The sequence below is a fragment of the Rousettus aegyptiacus genome, unplaced genomic scaffold, assembly GCF_014176215.1.
Source record: "Rousettus aegyptiacus isolate mRouAeg1 unplaced genomic scaffold, mRouAeg1.p scaffold_m13_p_1, whole genome shotgun sequence".
In the NCBI taxonomy this organism is placed as follows: Eukaryota; Metazoa; Chordata; class Mammalia; order Chiroptera; family Pteropodidae; genus Rousettus; species Rousettus aegyptiacus.
This window is the reverse complement of record NW_023416284.1, coordinates 28,624,068-28,643,115: the sequence shown is the minus strand read 5'-3', so window position 1 is coordinate 28,643,115 and position 19,048 is coordinate 28,624,068. Positions and strand designations below refer to the sequence as shown.

The following is a 19,048-nucleotide window of genomic DNA, read 5'->3' as shown; positions in this document are numbered from 1 at the left end:
TGTCTCTGATCCTGGGTGTCCGCCAGGAACTCTTGTCCATTTCTCTCAGGAGAATAGCCTATCTCTCAGAGGCTTTCCCTGCCACTCAAGGGCTCCCTGTCTGTCCTTCTCTGTTGGTGACTCTTGGGGTCCCTATGTCTCTTAGACCCCTCAGATTCTTCAGGCTCTGGCTCAGGGTAGCTTGATTTCCTGCTCACCTGGGAGGGGGCGAAAGGGACACAGCATGGGGAAAGGGTTCCAAAACGGCTGCCCTCAGCAAGGCCTCAGGCCACCTGTTCCAGCCCTGCAGCTCCCGGGCAGGTCTGGCATCCTTCCCTTGGGGCAAATCCCCTCATCAGCCCCTCTTGACCAGCCCCCTCTTCTGCAGCTCCCCGCTCTCAGCTCAGAAACCCTTTCCTGGAGTCACGCGCTCAGTTTCCCCTAGCAGAGTCTGTCCTCCAAGTCCGGTATGATACCTGTAGGTCTGGAATCATCCCCTAACTCATGGCGAGCACTGCCCAGCCCAGGTCAGCTTCTCCAGGGCCCTCTCCCCAACCATGAACAATACAGATGATTTTACTGGGCCCTCCCGTCCTGAGTCCTGAATGCTCTCCCCAGGTCTGACCCAGCTCGGTTGTTCCCCATTTCCCTCATCCCATAGTCTTGCCCACCCTGTGCCCCCAAGAAAAAGACTTCAACTGGGGGAGGGGCCTAGCATCCCTTCCCCTGCAGCCGCCTGTAGTGGGCAGCGTGCTCAGCCTGGTGATGTGGTGGTGGCGGGTGGGGGGGGGCTGCCTGGACACAGGTCCCTTTGTGCCCAGCCCTACTTGGCTGCTTGGTATGAGGCTCAGCTGCTCCATATCCTCACCCAGAAGGGAAAGGAGAGGCTTTGGAGGGGCTAGGGCTGGGGGGTCTCTCCACTCTAGCTCCCCCTCAGTGTCCCACTTGTCAGATGTTGGCAGCACCTCCTCAGGTGGGCTGGTGTCTGTGGCGCAGGGTGCTGGGGGGCTAGTGAGGGAGGTCCCACTTGGTGCCCTCTGGCAGCCGCTCCTCCCTGCTCCCCTCCTCCGTCAGGCCTGCCTGTGGCTCCTGCTAGCAGAGGGGAAGCCCAGTGTGGGGGCTGGAGTTTGGAGGGCCCATGGCGTCCCCACTGGGGGAGGCACAGAGGGTCAGGCATGGGAGTTCAAATGCTTTGCTGATGGTAGCTTCTCTCCTGTCCCCACAGAATGGTGCTGTGCCCAGCGAGGCCACTAAGAAGGACCAGAACTTCAAACGGGGCAACTGGGGCAACCAGATTGAGTTTGTACTGACGAGCGTGGGCTATGCCGTGGGCCTGGGCAATGTCTGGCGCTTCCCATACCTCTGCTATCGCAACGGGGGAGGTACCCGGAGGGCACAGGGCAGGGACCACCAACTCGGACAGGGCCTACTCAGCAGGGCCTGGGTCACCCCCTCCCTGGCACAGACCTCACTCCAGACAGGCTGGCCTCTGGCCCTGATCTCCTTCACTCCCATCCCTGGCTTAGGTGTCCTTTATCTAAGGCACAAACCGGCCCCGACTTTGGTAGTCTGCTGTTAGGGCCTGATCTGCTAGCCTGCTCCCTCCAGGTGAGAAGAAATGGAGAAAAGCACCCCAGCTTCCTGAGGTTCCCTGTCTTCTATACCGTGTGTTTCGACAGCCCCCTAAAATAGTTCAGGGACATGTGAGGATCCCAGTGACTTATGTTTGTGAAATTGCTTGGTTAAGCCATCAAATCCCACCCAAACACAGTGGCTCTGGGTCTTGAGTTCTGCTCAGAGCAGACTTCTTGGGAGCCTCTGTCAAGATCAAAAGGCCGTGGGTAGTATTCCTCAGACCTAGGCTCCTACTCAGTTCATGGTACACCCTCCTCAGGCCCTAGCCAACTTCGAAGGTTTGGCTGTTGGGTTCTGAGCAGGAAGAGAGTGGGTCCCGCAGTCCACCCCTGAGCCAGCCCTCTCCTTGTCTGCCAGGTGCCTTCATGTTCCCCTACTTCATCATGCTGATATTCTGCGGGATCCCTCTTTTCTTCATGGAGCTCTCCTTTGGCCAGTTTGCAAGTCAAGGTTGCCTGGGGGTCTGGAGGATCAGCCCCATGTTCAAAGGTGAGGCCTGGGTGGGGTGCACGCACACAGCATGCGCACACACACACACACAGGCCTTGAGGCTGGGCAGACCCACCCATCTGTACAAACACTGCAAACTCCTCTGGAGCCCTGGCGCTGACCCCAAGCCCCACATCAATGGCCAAGACCACAGATGCATACTGGGATCCGTGTTTGCTTGGCCTCCACCCTGCCCTCCACATGTATACATAAAACCCCTTCACTTCCTAGCTTGCCCCTGCTAAGACTTTGACCTGTCCCTTCTGTAGCCCTCCATAAAAGCCTGCGCCTGGGCCCTTCGATAGTAACTTCACCTCCTTCAGCTAGATGTGTAAGGCTGCTGTCCCCTTCTGCTCCCCCAGGCGTTGGCTATGGCATGATGGTGGTGTCTACGTACATCGGCATCTACTACAACGTGATCATCTGCATCGCCTTCTACTACTTCTTTTCATCCATGACACACGTGCTGCCCTGGGCCTACTGCAATAACCCCTGGAACTCACCTGACTGTGCTGGTGTGCTGGATGCCTCCAACCTCACCAATGGCTCCCAGCCTGCCACCCCGCCCAGTAACCTCTCCCACCTGCTCAACCGCACCCTCCAGAGGACCAGCCCCAGCGAGGAATACTGGAGGTGAGGCCCCCATTGGACCTGGGCTAGGGAGACACCCGGTGCCAACCCTCAGCCTTCCCTTTTGCCATCAGGCGACCATCTGCAGACTTGGTAGGGCGCCTGCTGCACGTTCAGCCTTCTGCTGGGTACCGAGCAGGGCAGAGGTATGTGAAGAGGTATAAGAAATTCACAGAAGAGGCTGACACGCAGAGAGCAGTGGAAGAGTTGGAGAGTCCTTACTAAGTAGCAGTGAGGGAGGGCTCCAGCAGTCAGGCAAGGCTGCAGAGGAAAGTCAGAGAGCTGACTTCCTGATGAGAAGAACAGTATGAGCAAAGGCCCTGGGGCTGAGAGAAACCTTTTCCGATGAGAGTAACAGGTATGTGGGGAACTCGTGAGCCATGAGGTGGCCTAGGAGGGGGCACTGGCCTTCTTGGAGAACTTACAAGAATTAAATTTAGATGTAATGCTACAGAGCACAAGGAGCTGTAAAAGTTTCCTTAGCCCCGGGCTCAGGAAAGATCTCTGAAGTCTTAGAGCTGGCTAAAGGGCAGCTGCTGCCAGAGGTGTCTGGAACACCTTGTTCCAACTAAGTGAGTGTGAAGATAACAGCAGTACATCCTGAGGAAACTCCCCACGTCCTGTTGGGGAACCTGTGGGCAGAAGGCTTTGGGCACCAGTGAGTCTCACACATTCATTCCACAAATGTTCACTGCATAGCTCTGCCAGGCACTGTATGCCAATTGGATGTGAATGGCCTAGAGCTCCTGCCCTGAGGAGCTCACAATCCAGTGGGGAGACAGGTAACCAATCATATCAGGGGCAGGTGCTTTGGTGCAGGTATGCACAGGGGTGTGGTGGGGCACAAAGTGGGTAGCAGTCAGTTCTAAGGGGATGGAGACAAGAGAAGGTGGCTAAGAAGGCTTCTCAGGGGAGGGAGAAAAGGAGGCAGAGGAGAGACTGGGAGAGACATGAGCAGGTGAGCCGAGGCCAGGAGGTAGCAAACTGGAACTAGGGTCAGGGGCAGGTGAATATTAAGACAGAAGAGGCCAGGTATCATATGGTACAGGGCTTTCTGGGCCAGGCTAAGCATTTGAGGCTTTCTCCACCAGATGATGAGAGCCGTAGGAGAAGTGGCCAAAGCCCCAGTGATACTTGAAGTCCTAGCAGGTTGATATCCTCTAAGCCTGGTCCCAGAGCCCAAACCCACAGTAGGGGTAGGGGATCGGGTGTGGGGGAGGAGGAGGGCTCATCATGTAGACAACAGAGCTACTGCTTCTCAGTGAGGGGTGGGCAAAATCACCTCCCAGACAGATCATTTTTAAGCACCTACCAGGTATCAGACACTGCACTCAGGGGAGACAGAGTAGCAAGTAGGACACACAGATACTGTCCTCATGGAGTTTGCATCTAATGGGAGAACTAAGAAAAAAGTACCCAGTTATGTGTTCTACTGCATATGAGGCATGGTGTGGACTGAGCAAGTTGACCTAGACCAAAGATGAACCTCCTTGGAAGCTCCCAGATGCACAAAGTCCCACCCACATCTCCTGGGATGTTCTAGAAGCTCTGGCCTCAGGGCTGTCTGCCAGGAATTCCTAGCCTGGTGGGGCCTCCCAGGGTAAAGTTCTGGAGATTTTAACCAGTGCAATCAGAGGGAAGTAGCCCTTAAAGAAAATTGGTCATGGGTAGGGGCTCCATTGGGTGGCCAATTGAATTCTACTTCTCAGCCAGGACTGGAGCCCCAACTGCCTGCCCAGCAGGGGGTCCCAGGCAGGAATCTTTCTCTGCAGGATGGCTCCCTGCTGCCCCCTCCTGGAGAGCCTGGGGAAATGACCCTTGAGCCGGCTGCCCAGGCTAGCTTCTAAAGAGTGAGCATCCCCATTTTGGGAGCATATTATCTCATATAATATTATCCCTAATTTCTCAGATTCAGAGACTGACATTCAGAGGTTAAGGAACTAGGCTCCCATGTCCATCTGATTTCTCTCTTCTTGGTGCCTAGTGTGAATTAGGCCCATGATACTCAACAGGTGTTCTTGGCCCACATTCTTCAACACCCCCTTAGAAAGCTGCATGATCTCATTTGAACCCCACAACAACCCTATTAACTAGTTTGTGCAGGTATTATAAAATAGTCCCATTTTACAAATGAGGGAAGAAAGTCAAAAGAAAGACCAAACAACTCTTCTGAAATGGGAGAAGCCCAGAGGACAGATTTCTGAGCCCGTGTCTTCCTCTTGCTTGCCCTTCTGGCCTATGGCCCTCCCTCCCTCCCTCACTGTTCATAGTCCTGTTTCACAGTCTTCTCATAGCCTAAGCTCATGACCGTGCCCTGTCACCCCACGACCCTGTGGTGCCCAACACAGCAGCCAACAACCAGTGAGACTCAAACGTTAGCACTACTCTCCTCGTGTCTTCTTGGCAGCTCTGAGGTCACATGGATCACACTCTGACTCTGCCATTTACCAGCTATCTGACTTTGGGAGGTCACCAAACCTCTCCAAGTCTCAGCTGTTCATCCATTAAATGGAGGTGCTTACAACACCTACCTTATTGTTTGGAAGATGAAATGAGACAATGCAGCATAAATAACTGAGAACAATGATAAGTGCTCAGTGAGCACAAGGATAGCCACTGCTGGAGATGCAAAGACATAGATTAGGATGTCCTGTTCTCAAAGTGTTTACCATGTGGTTGGGGAAATTTAAAAATAATGCAGAACGATTCCAGAGATGTGCTGCATAAAGAACGAATCTGCATAAAGAACGTTCTGCATAACGTTCTGAATATGTTGGGCTTCAACATTTCTTAGATTAAATATTTGATCTCAAAAGCACATGGTCCAAACCCAAAACAAAACCAAAAACTAAACATAGTGCCAGAAAAACAAAGGTGGAACTCATTCTTTGGTGCCCAGGTTAGCCTTCTAAACTCTTTAATCTCTACTATTGTAATGCTGTACTCTTACGATAAAAATAGTATGAAACACTACTAGTTTAATATAATTAAGTTAAAAAAATCTTTTGAACAAGAAATGGTTTGTTGACTTTGAATGCTGGTATGTAAAGTGACTCTGAGTACTACCAGTAGAAGGATCCTGTGGCTATTCTGGTAGGCAGAGCTTTTCAACACGGATGTGCCCCCAGCAGGTATTCTGGTCAGGCAAGGCCTGGGCAGCCCAGAGTCCTCAGCCCAGTTGCCTTTAGCTTTGAGGGACCTTGTTTGCTTATCCCAATGAGCCAAAAAGGAACAGATTGGAAAGCACTGCCGAAGGGGACCAGACCTCTCATGGTGGTCCCACAGCTTCTGAACTTCTCCCATCCCTTTGTCTTGGTTCCCCCATCATCTAACAGCCTGGAGAGGACCTAGCCCAGGGTGCTGCTGATGCCCTTTGAATGAACCATCCCAGTGGCAGGAATTGGGCAGGAGAGGGAGGTGTTGGACAGTGCCCTCTGCAGGTCACCCTTGAAGGACAGCCTGGAGGAAGATTTGAGGCCAAGGAGGAAGGCCAAACTGCTTGCAAGTCTAACAGTCAGGCAGGCTGGCCAAGCAAATTCCGAATCACAGGCCTGGCAACGTTGTCCCATGAGGGACAGAGTAACATCCCATCACGAGGTGTTAAAAATGTTGTCATGAGGTTTGAGAACTAATTTGGAAAAAACAAGGTGAAAAAACTAAGAATGATAGAAGACAGCCTACGACCTATGCTGGGAGGTCCTAGCTGTAAGTGGGAAAAGAAAGGAGCCTGTGTTTATCTAAATTTATCTACAAACTGTCCTGGGTTGACGTTAATATGCCCACTTTACAGATGAGGAAACTGAGGCTTAAGAGCTTGTCTCTTGCTCCTTGCTTCTAGACTAGACAACTGCACCAACCAAACTGGCCTGCCCCCAGGTTTCCCCGGTTTACCTCCCTATCCATTTACCACAATGTTCATTTATTTATTTATTTATTCAGCAAATATTTACTGAGCTCTGCTCTGTGCCAGGTGTTGTGCCAGGCATTAAGGGATATATCAGTGAACAAAACAGATGAAAACTCTGCTTTCACAGAGGACAGATGATGAACAAAATACGTAGGTGAAAGTTATAACATAATAGAAAGATACATGTGCTGTGGAGGAAAATATAGCAAAGAAGGGGATAATAAGGATTGCTAATCTGGGGCTAGGTCTGCAATTTTAAGTGGGGTAGACAGAGAAAGGCCTCTTGGCAGAGAGGACACTTGAGTAAAAACTCATAGGAAGTAAGAAAGTAGTAGGCCATATTGACAAGCCCAGCTGCATAAATTGTGAGGCCCAGTGCAAACTGAAAATACGAGGCCCCTTGTTCAAATGTATTAAACATTTCAAGATGATAATGGTAGAGCATTAAACCAAGGGGCCCCGTGTGACTGCACGGGTCACACACCCATGTGCGTATGTGGACATCTGAGGAAAGAGCACTGCCATGTGTACATGTAGATATTTGGGGAAAAAGAGAATAGCACGTGCAAAGGCCCCAAGGTGGAGCTATGCCTGGCATGTTTAAGGAACAACAAGGAGCCCCGTGCAGCTAGAGCAGTGAGCGTGGAGGAGGGTAGGAGAGATCAGAGAGATGGCCGGTAGGAGGCCATAGATTACGCAGGGTCCCTTAACTACCGTAGGGACTTTGGCTTTTCCATGGCCAGAGGTGGGAGCTGCTGCGAGATCTCGAGCCATGGAGAGACCCCAAGAGTGCTCTTATGAAAACCTTTCAGAGGCTTCCCTTTGGCCTCAGGATAAAATTCAAACTTCTGGGCCTTGACTTCATAGCTTCATATGATCTGGTCTCTTCCTGTTCTTTGTCTTTAGCTCTTCCTTTCACTTTCTCTTCCAGCCTTTCTGAGCTACCAACACGCCCAAGCTGGGCCATGGTGTTTCGCGACCCCCTGTCTTGCCAGGTGCTCTTTCCTCAGCCTGGCACGCATTTCTACTTCTCTTCACTCACCTCCTCTGCATTCCTCAAGCCTCAGCTCAAACCTCACCTCTTCTGGGAAACTTTCCAGTTTGCCTGTCCTGGCGGTGCCCACAATGCCTGATCCAGGTCCATGTGACCAGCACCTAGCACAAGGCCTGACATGTAAATGTCCGGGTGATTAAAACAGCACAGCTAGAGTGGCACAGGGCACTAGACAGAGCCATGCATACGTAGAGGAGGGATGCAGCCCCTGTGTTCCAGAGCATCTAGTCTTCACTTAGCACTCGGCTGCCTCCCTCGGTTCATCAGAAGCAGAGACTGGTGCAGATGAATAGCTCACTGAAGGCTTCCTGAAGGAAGTGACACTTGATAGGATGTGAGCCTGAGTGGGGACAGGGAGACCTCCACACCCCAGGGTCTGAGGAGGCCAGCCCAGGGCTGTGTGGCCTCCAGGATCCTTTAGGGTCCTGGGAGAGACAGCAAGCAGTGGAGTTCCTGGGGGCAGCAGCCGGGGGGAGCTGCGCTGGCTGGGGCTGGGGCCCCACAGTGGCTCACATCTCACAAGTGGGCCCCTGTGACCTTGTGAAAACGGAGGAAGCTGCCAGGCCAGGCCCTGAGCCTGGGGAATCTCTTTCTGGGCAACGGGGCTGGCACTCAGTGACAGAGTATCCCCTCCCCAGGCTCTACGTGCTGAAGTTGTCAAACGACATTGGGAACTTTGGGGAGGTGCGATTGCCCCTCCTCGGCTGCCTCGGCGTCTCCTGGGTGGTCGTGTTCCTCTGCCTCATTCGAGGGGTCAAGTCTTCAGGGAAAGTAAGCACCCCTTGCCTGGCAGGGTTTATGCCCACCCAGGAAGGTCCTGCCTCCCCTACCTGGGGTGTGTGTGTCTGCGTGCATGCGCGCGCGTGTGTAGGTGGGGTGATGAAGGGACATGGGAAGGGATGAGGGCCCAGAGGGCCGGTGGTGGTTGGGGACCAGGGAGGTGGCTCCTGGGGCAGGATTGCCCAGAGCCGTCCAGTGGAGCTGTCTTGCGCAGGTGGTGTACTTCACAGCCACGTTTCCCTACGTGGTGCTGACCATCCTGTTTGTCCGTGGCGTGACCTTGGAAGGAGCCTTCACGGGCATCATGTACTACCTGACTCCACAGTGGGACAAGATCCTGGAGGCCAAGGTGGGACGTGGAGGGCCACCCGGAAGGGATGGGGAGGGGCAGGGAGGTGGCTGCCTCTGACCACATTGCCTTGCTGGCCCCTCACCCCCACAGGTGTGGGGGGATGCTGCCTCCCAGATCTTCTATTCGCTGGGGTGCGCTTGGGGTGGCCTCATCACTATGGCTTCCTACAACAAGTTCCACAACAACTGCTACCGGTGAGACTCTCCCGCCAGCCCCGGGGCTGTCCTCATCCCCTGCCTTCTGCAGTCTGACCTTAAATCCCCCAGACCCACCAGACCCAGTGCTGCCTCCTGGTCTCCCAGCGCCCTCCCTTCCACTCATGGCCTTGAGGTCCTGGGAAGGCTGGATGTAGATAGGGTCATTGGAGGATGTATAGAGAACTTTGGCACAAGAGAAAAGAGGGGTGGGGCAATGATGCCTCAAGTGTCTGTAAGGACTCAAGAGCCTCAGGCCCACTTAAAAAGGCCCAGAGCAGACCAGAAAAGAGGTTGGGGGCACCTTTGTTCCTACAACTTTCCCTGTCCCCTAGTCCTCTCCTAGCCCAAATCAGGCAGAGGGAAGCAAGCTGCATGCCTTGAACTCGGCCTGTTTTCCTCCCCATCAGGGATAGCGTCATCATCAGCATCACTAACTGTGCTACAAGCGTCTATGCTGGCTTTGTCATCTTCTCCATCCTGGGCTTCATGGCCAATCACCTGGGTGTGGACGTGTCTCGTGTGGCAGACCATGGCCCTGGCTTGGCCTTTGTGGCTTACCCAGAGGCCCTCACACTGCTGCCCATTTCCCCACTCTGGTCCCTACTCTTCTTCTTCATGCTCATCTTGCTGGGGCTGGGCACTCAGGTATGGGGTGTGGGACATGGGCCAGTGACTTGAGGAGGAGGGTTAGGGGCAGAGGTCAGGCCCCTGCTCTGATGGCTGTATCCTGCAGTTCTGCCTCCTGGAGACACTGGTCACAGCCATTGTGGATGAAGTGGGGAATGAGTGGATCCTGCAGAAAAAAACCTATGTGACCTTGGGTGTGGCCGTGGCTGGTTTCCTGCTGGGCATTCCCCTCACCAGCCAAGTAAGAACTGAGGGGAAGGCTGGGCTGGAGTTGCCAGGGTGTGAGGGGATAACGGGTTGGGAAGCCTAGCTTCAGGACTCCCGACTCAGCTGCCCGCTGGCCCACAGGCAGGCATCTACTGGCTGCTGTTAATGGACAATTACGCGGCCAGCTTCTCCTTGGTCGTCATCTCCTGCATCATGTGTGTGTCTATCATGTACATCTACGGTGAGTGCCCGACCTTCCATGGCCTCCCAAGCCCACACTGTCCTGCCTGGTCCACTGATCCCCCACCCCCACCCCTCCAGGGCACCGGAACTACTTCCAGGACATCCAGATGATGCTGGGATTCCCACCACCCTTCTTCTTCCAGATCTGCTGGCGTTTTGTCTCTCCAGCTATCATCTTTGTAAGTTCCTGGGCTGACCTCTCCCTTCCCCTGCGGCCTCATGGCAAGTGTCTTTCTCTTGGGAACCAGCAGAGGGGGAGCAGGAGCCCATCCATCTGGCCAGAGCTCCCATGGGAGCTCCACAGCGCTGGCCATTGGCAGTCTGAGGGAGGTTGCATAGAGTCAGACAGGTATGTGGAGATGCAGAACCACCCAGGCCCTGGCCTTGGGTTAGGAAGGGAGCACAGAACTGTGAATAGGACTGAAGACAGTACCCAGCCTGGAAGGGAAAAGCAGATTAGCAGCAGCTGAGAGGTGCCGCTCCCGCCATCCCTGGCATTCCTGCCTGTCTTTGGGGCCTCAGGAACCATTATTGATATTGGTATCAGCCTCTGTCAGCCTCACTGAGCTCTTGTCTCCAATCCATGATAGCCGAGGTGCTCGCGGTACTCAGGGTTCATGGTGTGAATGCATGAGTGTTCCAGCAGCAGGCTCTATGAGCCATGTGTTAGTTCAGGATCAGGGGCAACCTGTAAGCTTTACAGGCATTGGCATAGGCTGGCTTGGGAAGGGAAGGTCTTGGTTTCTACCAATATTCAACACCTGGGAAACCTATTTGGGAGCATACTTGGTGGCAGGAACTCCCACTACAGCTAGGAACCAGGCACTTTCTGTATGCTGTTCATATATTAACACATGTAATACAGCTCTCCAAGGTATCATTATTATCCCCACTTTATAGATCCAGAAACTGAGGCCACAGGGATGTTAATTAATTGACCCAAGTTTACACGGCTAATAAGGGAAACCACCACCATTTGAAGCAGGTTGTCCAATCTGGAGCCTGCGTGCTGGACCAGTGTTATGCTAGAAACCACCACAGGAAGGAGGAATAATTCCTGTGCCTAAACCATCTGATTTGCTCCTTTCTGCTCAGGGTGGTGGGGGTGCGAAGTGTTTAATAGTGTAATGGTCACTCTACAGGGAAGAGGCAGGGCCATGTCTGAGTGACAGAGGGATCGGCGCAATGGCAAGGGCAGTGTCCAGAGTCACACCTAGCTCCTCCGTGCCACAGGGTGCTCAGCACTGGGTGTCCACTTTGGCTCATGTTTCTGAACAAAAGGCCCCTGCGGGCTGAGGCCTCCACCACACAGGGTGTGGGATTTTTCCCGAGCCTGGCACAGGCACCAGTTGGGCCACTAGCCCAGCTTTGAAATAGGAGGAGAGGAGGTCTCATGGAAGCGGTGGGAGGCCAGGGAAGACAGGCACGACTGCCAAGCACCATGGCCTCTGGGTGTGGTGGCTGAGGCCCAGGAAGCTCCCCACCCTATCCCCCAGGGAGAGACCTTGGGCACCGGCCAATGCAAGGCAGGAGGTAGAAAGGAGATGGACTATAGGGGCAGCTGTGACCTGGATCCACTGTCTCCAAGAGAGTAAGGCAAAGTGGGCAGTGAGTGCCCTCTCTGTGCGCAGAGGGCTGAACTGGGGTTGCCTTAAGGTGCGAACTTCAGGCTCTGTGGACATGTGTTTCTGGGCTGTCGTGTTTTCTTCAGGACTTTACTTCTTTATCTTTTCTGAAAAGCTTTTTTGGACAAACTCCATTCTTCTGTCAGCTCAAATAAGGGATTTGTCCCCACCTAGATTAGGATCTAGGTTCATTTAGGAAACTTGTTATAAGTTCCTACTATGTGCAGCATCCCAGGAGGGGCCCCCTGTTGGATGTGGGTCTGGACCTCCAGAATCTGGTCACTAGGAAGGCTGAAGTAGCCTGAGCTCCAGGATGCAGCTGGGGGCTCAGAAGGCAGATGCTGAGCCCTCCTCGGGAGCCACGCATACACGCACAGGCCCTCTGGGTGGCCCATGAGCTGCCTGCCCCTCGTCTTTTTGTTTCCTTCAGTTTTTTGAAATTTATTTTTATAGTTGACATACAATATATTAGTTTCAGGTGTACAACATAATGATTAGACATCTATATACCTTATGAAGTGACCACCCCAAAAAGTCTAGTAACCACGTGACACTACACAGTTATTACTTCCTTTAGTTTTTTTGTTCTGTGGCTCCAGACTTTATTTCTCATCTTACTAATTTTTTCCAAAGCTGCTCCCGAGGGCATCTCCAGCCTGACAGTCACCATTTCTAGCCTCTGGAGCCTCCTCAAGCTGTCCCCAACGATATTTCCCACCTCTTTGCTCAAGTCAGTGCAAATCAGCAAATGAGGTTATGACAGGCACTGTGCTGGACACTGGAGACCCAGCTGATGCAATCCCAGAGGCTCCCAGGCCTATGGGGACCATTAAACAAATACTTAGCAAATGAAAAATGCCTTTCAGGAAGAGAAGATGGGAAATCAGGAGAGGCTTCTTGAAGGTGGTGGCATTTGCATAGAGTTTGCCAGAGGAAGATGCAGAGGAGTCTCAGGAGTAAATGAAGAGGGTGGACAATGCTGGGTATAGCTAAGACATTGACACAAGGGTAATCAGGCCAGAAAGATAAGCTGAAGTCTCAGTATGAGGAGGTAGAAGTCCTAAAGGCCAGGAATTTGGCCTTACTTCAGTAGGCAATAGGGAGCTATTATGAGTCTTTGAGCAGAACCGACTTCCAAAGGTGACATCAGCTTAATTGTTCCCTGGCTTGTTCGGGATTATGGCGAAGATCTCTCCCCTTCCACTGCCAACTGTCCATCATGCCCTGGATGCTTGGTGTCATCCGCTTTTTCCACCGCCCAAACACTGACATTGGCCCTGCCCTCCCCAATATGCCTCTTTCTAGTTTGGGAAACTGAGAGGAAGGAAGGGGGTACTGATAGGAGGCCGGAGGCCGGAGGCCCGGGTGGGGCTGGATGGGCCTCATGCCCACTCCCATCCCCTGCTCTCTGCAGTTCATTCTCATCTTCACGGTGATCCAGTACCGGCCAATCACCTACAACCACTACCAGTATCCAGGCTGGGCGGTGGCCATTGGCTTCCTCATGGCTCTGTCCTCTGTCATTTGCATCCCACTCTACGCCCTGTTCCAGCTCTGCCGCACAGATGGGGACACCCTCCTCCAGGTGAGGGGTGGGGTCAAGGGGTAGCCAGGTGAAACTGGATGGGGTGGATGGATGGAGCTTAATGGTTCCCTTCTGATACTCCCTCTCCCACCCCTACTTTCATTTCCTGCAGCGTTTGAAAAATGCCACAAAGCCCAGCAGAGACTGGGGCCCCGCCCTCCTGGAGAACCGGACTGGACGCTATGCCCCCACCATACCAGCCTCTCCTGAAGATGGGCTTGAGGTCCAGCCACTGCACCCGGACAAGGCCCAGATCCCCGTGGTGGGCAGCAATGGCTCCAGCCGTCTGCAGGACTCCCGGATATGAGCACAGCTGCCGGGGAGTGCCTCAGCCCCGTCCTGTGCTCCCATCACAGAGACTGGGGAGGCAGTGGACAGGTGTCACGGCCTGTCCCTGCCATGCCCTGACCAGGGCAGCTGCTGTCACCTTGGCCACCACTGCTAGTGCGGTCATTCGTGCTCGTGTCCCCAGTGTTTACAGGTCCTTTGGATGCCAAGATGGCAGCTGAGGGGAGAGGGGAAGTTAGGGTTGACGGGTAGGGGCCAAAGCACTTTGAAGGGGTCTTGGGCCAGGTCCCCAGAGGCCTGTGGGGCGTTATGTGGCCTCTGATGCCCCCACACTCTGCCCTGAGCTGAGGTTCTGGGTGGGCCCCCTACCTGTCCCTGTCTTTGGGCCTCCAGCCTCCTGACCAGTGTTCCTGCCCTCAGAGCAGACCCCAGCCTCTGCCCAAGCAAATTTGGATCTTCCTACCTGGGGGCAGGGAGAGGGGCTTGGGGGCTAGCTATACAGTGTTACTTGTCAGGCTGTGCTGCCCAGCCCTGTTTGTCTGTGCAATTATTTTTGTAAAAATTGTGTTAACTGTGGTTGCCACTCCCTTGCCCCCAGCCTCAGGCCCAATCTGTCTTCCAGGCCTGCCTGCACCTCACTCGCCTGCCCCGGGGTTTCCGCGCCTCATGCCAGCCCTGGCGGCCAGGTCTAGCCAGCAGAGACCCATGACTCAGCAGCCTGCCCAAAGCACTAGTTTCTGGGGGTCAAGGGTGGAGTGCTGCTCAGCAGAAAGTCTGAGCCCAGAGCCGTGGGAAAGGGGACCCTACATGTCGCCCCCTTGCCCTCCCTCCACCAGGCTAAACACCCAGGCTTCCCAATTTGGGCCGCCCTTGTTCACGTGCCAAATGGCCCCCGCCCCATGTGCCCCATCTCCTCTCTGGAACCAGAGCTTCTTTCCTCAAGCCCTGCAGTGTCCATTTGTCCATCCTCTGTGCCCCTCTGTGCAGTAAGCCCCGGAAGAGCCGCCTCTAATTCTCTGTAGCAATAACGGTGCGCCATCCACCCTCACCCATCCGTGCACCACTAGGATTTTAAAGTCCATAGATTTTAATGAAATTTCTATTCCTGTCTCTGAGCTGCTACTGTGCTTTGTCTGGGTCCCCCAGAGGGACAGGAGTCAGGGCTGGGATGAGACTTCTGCACTGCTCGTGCTCAGCAGGCCTTTCTGGAGGCCTGGGAGGAGAAAGGCCAAAGGCTGTGATGGTCAGGACCAGGTATCAGGGACTTGGCAAGGGGTAGGGTGAGAACCAGCCAGCCAGACAGCCTCTGGGTCCTGGTGAGGGCCCATCCAAGGCTACATCTGAGGTGGGCTGTGCTGCAGCAGCTGAGAGGTGGCAGCAGCAGATGGGGAGAGTTCCAGCAGAAGCTGAAGCCAAAGCCTACTTTGTGACTAGCCCATCAGGTTGGGGCCTGGGGCGCTGCACTGGACATTGGGGTAGAAGCTGGCCTTTTCCTGGGGCTGTACTGAAGCTTCCGTCCCCAGCGGCAGGTGGCAGCCAGGCGTTGAGGCCTGCATTCCAGAGGAGGAGCAGGCAGGCAGCACTGGAGAGGCCCAGCCAAAACTCCAGTAGTCCCACGGAGGCAAGGCAAGGGTCTGAGGCCCTGGCTGGATGACCCCGAGGGCTGCTGCCTAAACAAGAAGGAGTAGCCATGAGAGGCTGTAGCCTGACCTTTAGCCCACCCTGTCCAGCTGTCAATCTGCTCTGGTTTACCTGTGGCCAAAGGAGACACAGGAAGGCCTCAGAGGTGCCTGCAGCTCCAGTTGCATGGCTGCCTTCTGCTCCTTTAGCTCTGGAGGAGAGGTATATCTGAGATGAAGTGCCCAGCTCTTCTAGGGTGTGTATAAGGGTGAGGTGGGGAGAAGGAAGCTGGGTACTCAGGGGCCTGCCCAGGGTCCTCACCTGCCAGGGTAGGCTCTAGGATTGCCTCAGAGGGCTGGGGTGCCCCTGTATACTCCTCTTCCAGGCAGCGCTGCAGGGAGAGCTGGCTCAGTGCCCAGGCCTTATGGCAGGAGTGGGGTAAGGCAGGATACAGAGGCCAAGAGCCCCATGGCAGGGCCCAGGAACCATCCCATGCCAGCCCCCTCATGCCGGCCACCTGAGGGTAAACCCCCAGGGGAACATCAGCCTCGCTGAAAAGCCCAGCTTGGCAAGGTGGTGACTAGCCTAGACCCAGGTTTAGGGAAGAGAAGGAGGCAAAAGACCAGGGAGCAAATTCAGCAGGTTAATCTAAAAGTGCTGACCTTGAACTTAGGGGCTCAACCAGAATCTTGGGCTTCTGAATTCACACACACAAGAAGTACACACATGAGAAATGGACACAGGACTCACACAGCTTTTACATGCACATACGCACATAGACACACACGTACACCAGGCAAGAGGCAGCCATGCCTATACTCAGAAGAAAGGCCAGGGAGGCGGGGAGTAGGACCAGGGATGCAGCTCACCTGCAGGACAGGGATCTTCCTCTCTAAGGTGCGACACTCCTCTTCTAAGAGGCCTCTGGGACACGTGGGTGTGCAGCAGCCAGAACCAGTGCCACAGGACCAGGTCTCCGCTGAGCCCTCCACATAGCCCCAACCTCCAGCCTCACCAGAAGTCCCCTCTAGACCCTCCTTTATCAGCCCACCTTGCTCTCTGCTGCCCAGGTGCCGCCGAGCATAGCCCTCCAGCCCCTGCCAAGCCTCTTTCTGGACAGACTGTGTCCACTCCTTGCATATCTCATAGCGCCCACCCCAACAGGCACCATTCTTTCTTCTGTACTACTGCACTGGGCCTGCTACCCATCCTGCATTCATTCTTCCCCATATCGCAGCCCTTCCCCTACTTAAAACTATCTGTGGTCCCCCCCCCACACACACATCCCCTGGCATCCAGCTCAGGATGAAAATCCTCAGGCCATGGCCCCTGCTGACATCTATATTTGGCTACTGCCCAGCAGCAACTAGCCCTATAGCAACCTGCCTTTCCACCTCTAAGTCTTGCTCTCCTGGCTCTCTCCCAATCCAGATATGTTTCCTCTTCCCCTCTTTAAGCCCCAGTACTTCAAGATTTACCCCCAGACCCCTCCTCCCTGTTTCTACCCCCATCACACACTCAGGGACCTCACCGCAGGTGTCCGGCAACCTGGTCAATGTTGGACATGTTCAATTCATCCTTGATGGCACTGAGGTCTCTGAGACTGCTGTTGGCAGATGAAGTTGACATCACTCTCCCCACGTTGCCTCACCCCAGGCCTTTAGGACACAAATGCCACTTCTAGACAGTTTCGTGTCTTTTCTCACAAAGGCAACATGATACAATGCAAAGATGAGTTCGGGAGTCTGGGTTTGCAAATGGGCTCTGCTCCCCTTTACCGTGTGTGACCTTGGGCAAATCAATGATCTTTCTGAGCTTTAGTTTCCTTATCTGCAAACTACGGACATCATCCACGTCAAAGGGTTGTGTGAGAATCAGAAATAAGTTGCTGCCGTTCACTTCTTATGAACACACTCCTGCTCATTTATCTCATCCAGTCTCCAGCCCTCTCTATCCCAGCCCTTGCTCCTGTTCTCCAAGCCAGGGGATCAAGTGACTAGTGGACGCAGCCTTCTTTCCTCCTACCCACATTTGAATATGGTGCTTCTTCTTCCTGCAAAGTTCTTCTCTTTCATCTACCTGGAAATCCGTTCCATTATTCCAAGACCCAGATTACACCAGACACTTTTTCCAGGAAGCCTTGCCTGCCCCCAGGCTTGAGAGGTATCTCTTGGGCTTCTCCAGCCTGCATATACTCATGCCTACCACAAGTGGCTAGAGAAGTGTCTGGGCCCAGACCAGGAGCTCCTGCATGGAGCCAGGTGGGACTTACCAATTAGCAGGGGCCCTCTGCCAAGCAGGGACAGATCCCTCCTCTCCTATTGCCACTTTACCTGAATTCACCAGCTCTCATCTGGAATATCTCCTGTTCTGGAAAATCACACCTGGGCTCCTCCAATGCAAAACGCAAGACCCTGGGGCTATACTGGACCCAAGCCTGGGTCTGGTCCCTGCAGAAGGTGCACATGAAGAAAACTCGGGCTCCTTCCAGGGAACCACAGGAAAGGCAACCCTGACCCCTTGTCAGGTGCAGGGCTGAGTTCTGGAGACTGGGCCTAGTCTCAGCTCTGAGGCTCCTACCTGCCCTCATAGATGGCCTTCTGGCGGAGACCTTGGAGCAGCTGCCGCAGTTCCTGGCGCACAAGGTCTCTTAGGAGAGGTGGGGGGGCCAGAAGGGAGGATGGGTCAGAGATGGGGCGGGAGCGAGGGGCTTGGGAGGATCGAGCCTCTCGGAGCAATGACTGTAACATCACCACCTGCAAGGAGAGCTAAGACACCTTGAGACTGGGGAGGGAAGTGACGCGAGTGAGAGCGACTGGGGGAGTGAGGGGCAGGGCGGAGTTAAACAGGAGAGGGCTAGACTGTGAGATCCAAAAGGATCTCTAGTTACCCGGCAGAGCAGGAGGAGGTGGGGAAGTCACCTGAGTCATGGGACAGGCCTGGGGTGTGGCCTCCCTCTTTCCCACTTCCCTGACCTCTGCCCACAGCTCTAGGCTCAGGTCCACTGTCGTCTCCCCCAGAATCTTCTTGACTTCGGGCCGCTCCGGGAGCGGAACGTTCTCCTCCACCAGCTCCCACAGCGACGGAGAGTCCCCAGCCATGGCCCGCTGGCGCCCCACACCCGGACGCGCAACCCCACGATCAGACCTGCGGGACAGAAGGCGAGTGGGCCCCAGCCGGGACACGCCCACACATACCACGCCCACTCCGCTAGCTCACAGGCCACGCCCTCAGCCCCTGGCTCCCTGACCTCTTCCAAGCCCCACCCTCGTCCTACAGTTAGGCCCCACGACTTAATTACCCAGTCCCGAGCTGCCGGCGTCTGGCGCTGTCCTACTTCTGCCTGGCTCTGGTCAGCTCTCGGGGGCCGCGGAACCTGGTCACTGGCCCCTGGAGCCAGGCGACGGAGACCAGGATACTAGCCCCGCCTCCTCCGCGGCCGTCACCCAGGAAACCATGCCGCTACCCCCGGCCCCGCCCCTACTGTGCCCGGTCCTCTGCCTGTTTCAGGCCTAGAGCGCAGTGCTGCCTTACTGAGAGTCGGACCCACAGATGAGATAGGTGGTTTTGGAGTCCAAACCATCCGTAAGGTCCTGACCCCAAGCACCTTAACGCTCATCCCTGGCACGCTTCGGCTTCGGGACCGGCAGAAAAGCGAGAAATCTGGGCCCACTGAGTTTATTACTTCGTTGCCTCTCCTGGCCCAGAGGCAGTGGCAGGGTAAACCTTTCCCCTAGGAGGGACCTAGGGAACCAAGACAGCCTGGTCTAGGCCTGGCCAAATCAATAGGTTGGGGTCAGGTGCCCTCCCACAACACACTTAGGGTCTGG

At 54.7% G+C, this 19,048-nt stretch overlaps 2 protein-coding genes across 5 annotated transcripts in view; one reads left to right on the top strand and one right to left on the bottom strand.

The window, feature by feature from the left end:
* The window catches only part of SLC6A9 (solute carrier family 6 member 9), a 31,229-nt gene extending 16,516 nt beyond the window's left edge, over positions 1 to 14,713 (top strand). For all 4 annotated transcript variants that reach the window (XM_036232907.1, XM_016123738.2, XM_016123739.2 and 1 more), the window contains 12 exons: positions 1,205 to 1,361; positions 1,972 to 2,103; positions 2,466 to 2,736; positions 8,333 to 8,465; positions 8,689 to 8,823; positions 8,917 to 9,020; positions 9,431 to 9,668; positions 9,757 to 9,891; positions 9,999 to 10,098; positions 10,179 to 10,279; positions 13,140 to 13,310; positions 13,423 to 14,713. In XM_036232907.1, the coding sequence (XP_036088800.1) occupies positions 1,205 to 1,361; positions 1,972 to 2,103; positions 2,466 to 2,736; positions 8,333 to 8,465; positions 8,689 to 8,823; positions 8,917 to 9,020; positions 9,431 to 9,668; positions 9,757 to 9,891; positions 9,999 to 10,098; positions 10,179 to 10,279; positions 13,140 to 13,310; positions 13,423 to 13,617 (1,872 nt within the window). In that variant the 3' untranslated portion in view covers positions 13,618 to 14,713. The remainder of the gene's footprint in view (positions 1 to 1,204; positions 1,362 to 1,971; positions 2,104 to 2,465; positions 2,737 to 8,332; positions 8,466 to 8,688; positions 8,824 to 8,916; positions 9,021 to 9,430; positions 9,669 to 9,756; positions 9,892 to 9,998; positions 10,099 to 10,178; positions 10,280 to 13,139; positions 13,311 to 13,422) is intronic.
* A 110-nt stretch (positions 14,714 to 14,823) lies between these two features.
* On the bottom strand, positions 14,824 to 18,959 carry CCDC24 (coiled-coil domain containing 24). The gene is made up of 9 exons (XM_016123748.2): positions 18,520 to 18,959; positions 18,194 to 18,365; positions 17,799 to 17,974; positions 17,552 to 17,668; positions 16,750 to 16,824; positions 16,088 to 16,142; positions 15,540 to 15,609; positions 15,351 to 15,429; positions 14,824 to 15,268 (listed from the first exon to the last, which is right to left on the bottom strand). Exons 2-9 carry the CDS (start codon positions 18,317 to 18,319, stop codon positions 15,037 to 15,039), a joined length of 930 nt encoding a protein of 309 aa, XP_015979234.1. The 5' UTR covers positions 18,320 to 18,365; positions 18,520 to 18,959; the 3' UTR covers positions 14,824 to 15,036.
* Between the last annotated feature and the right edge of the window lie 89 nt (positions 18,960 to 19,048).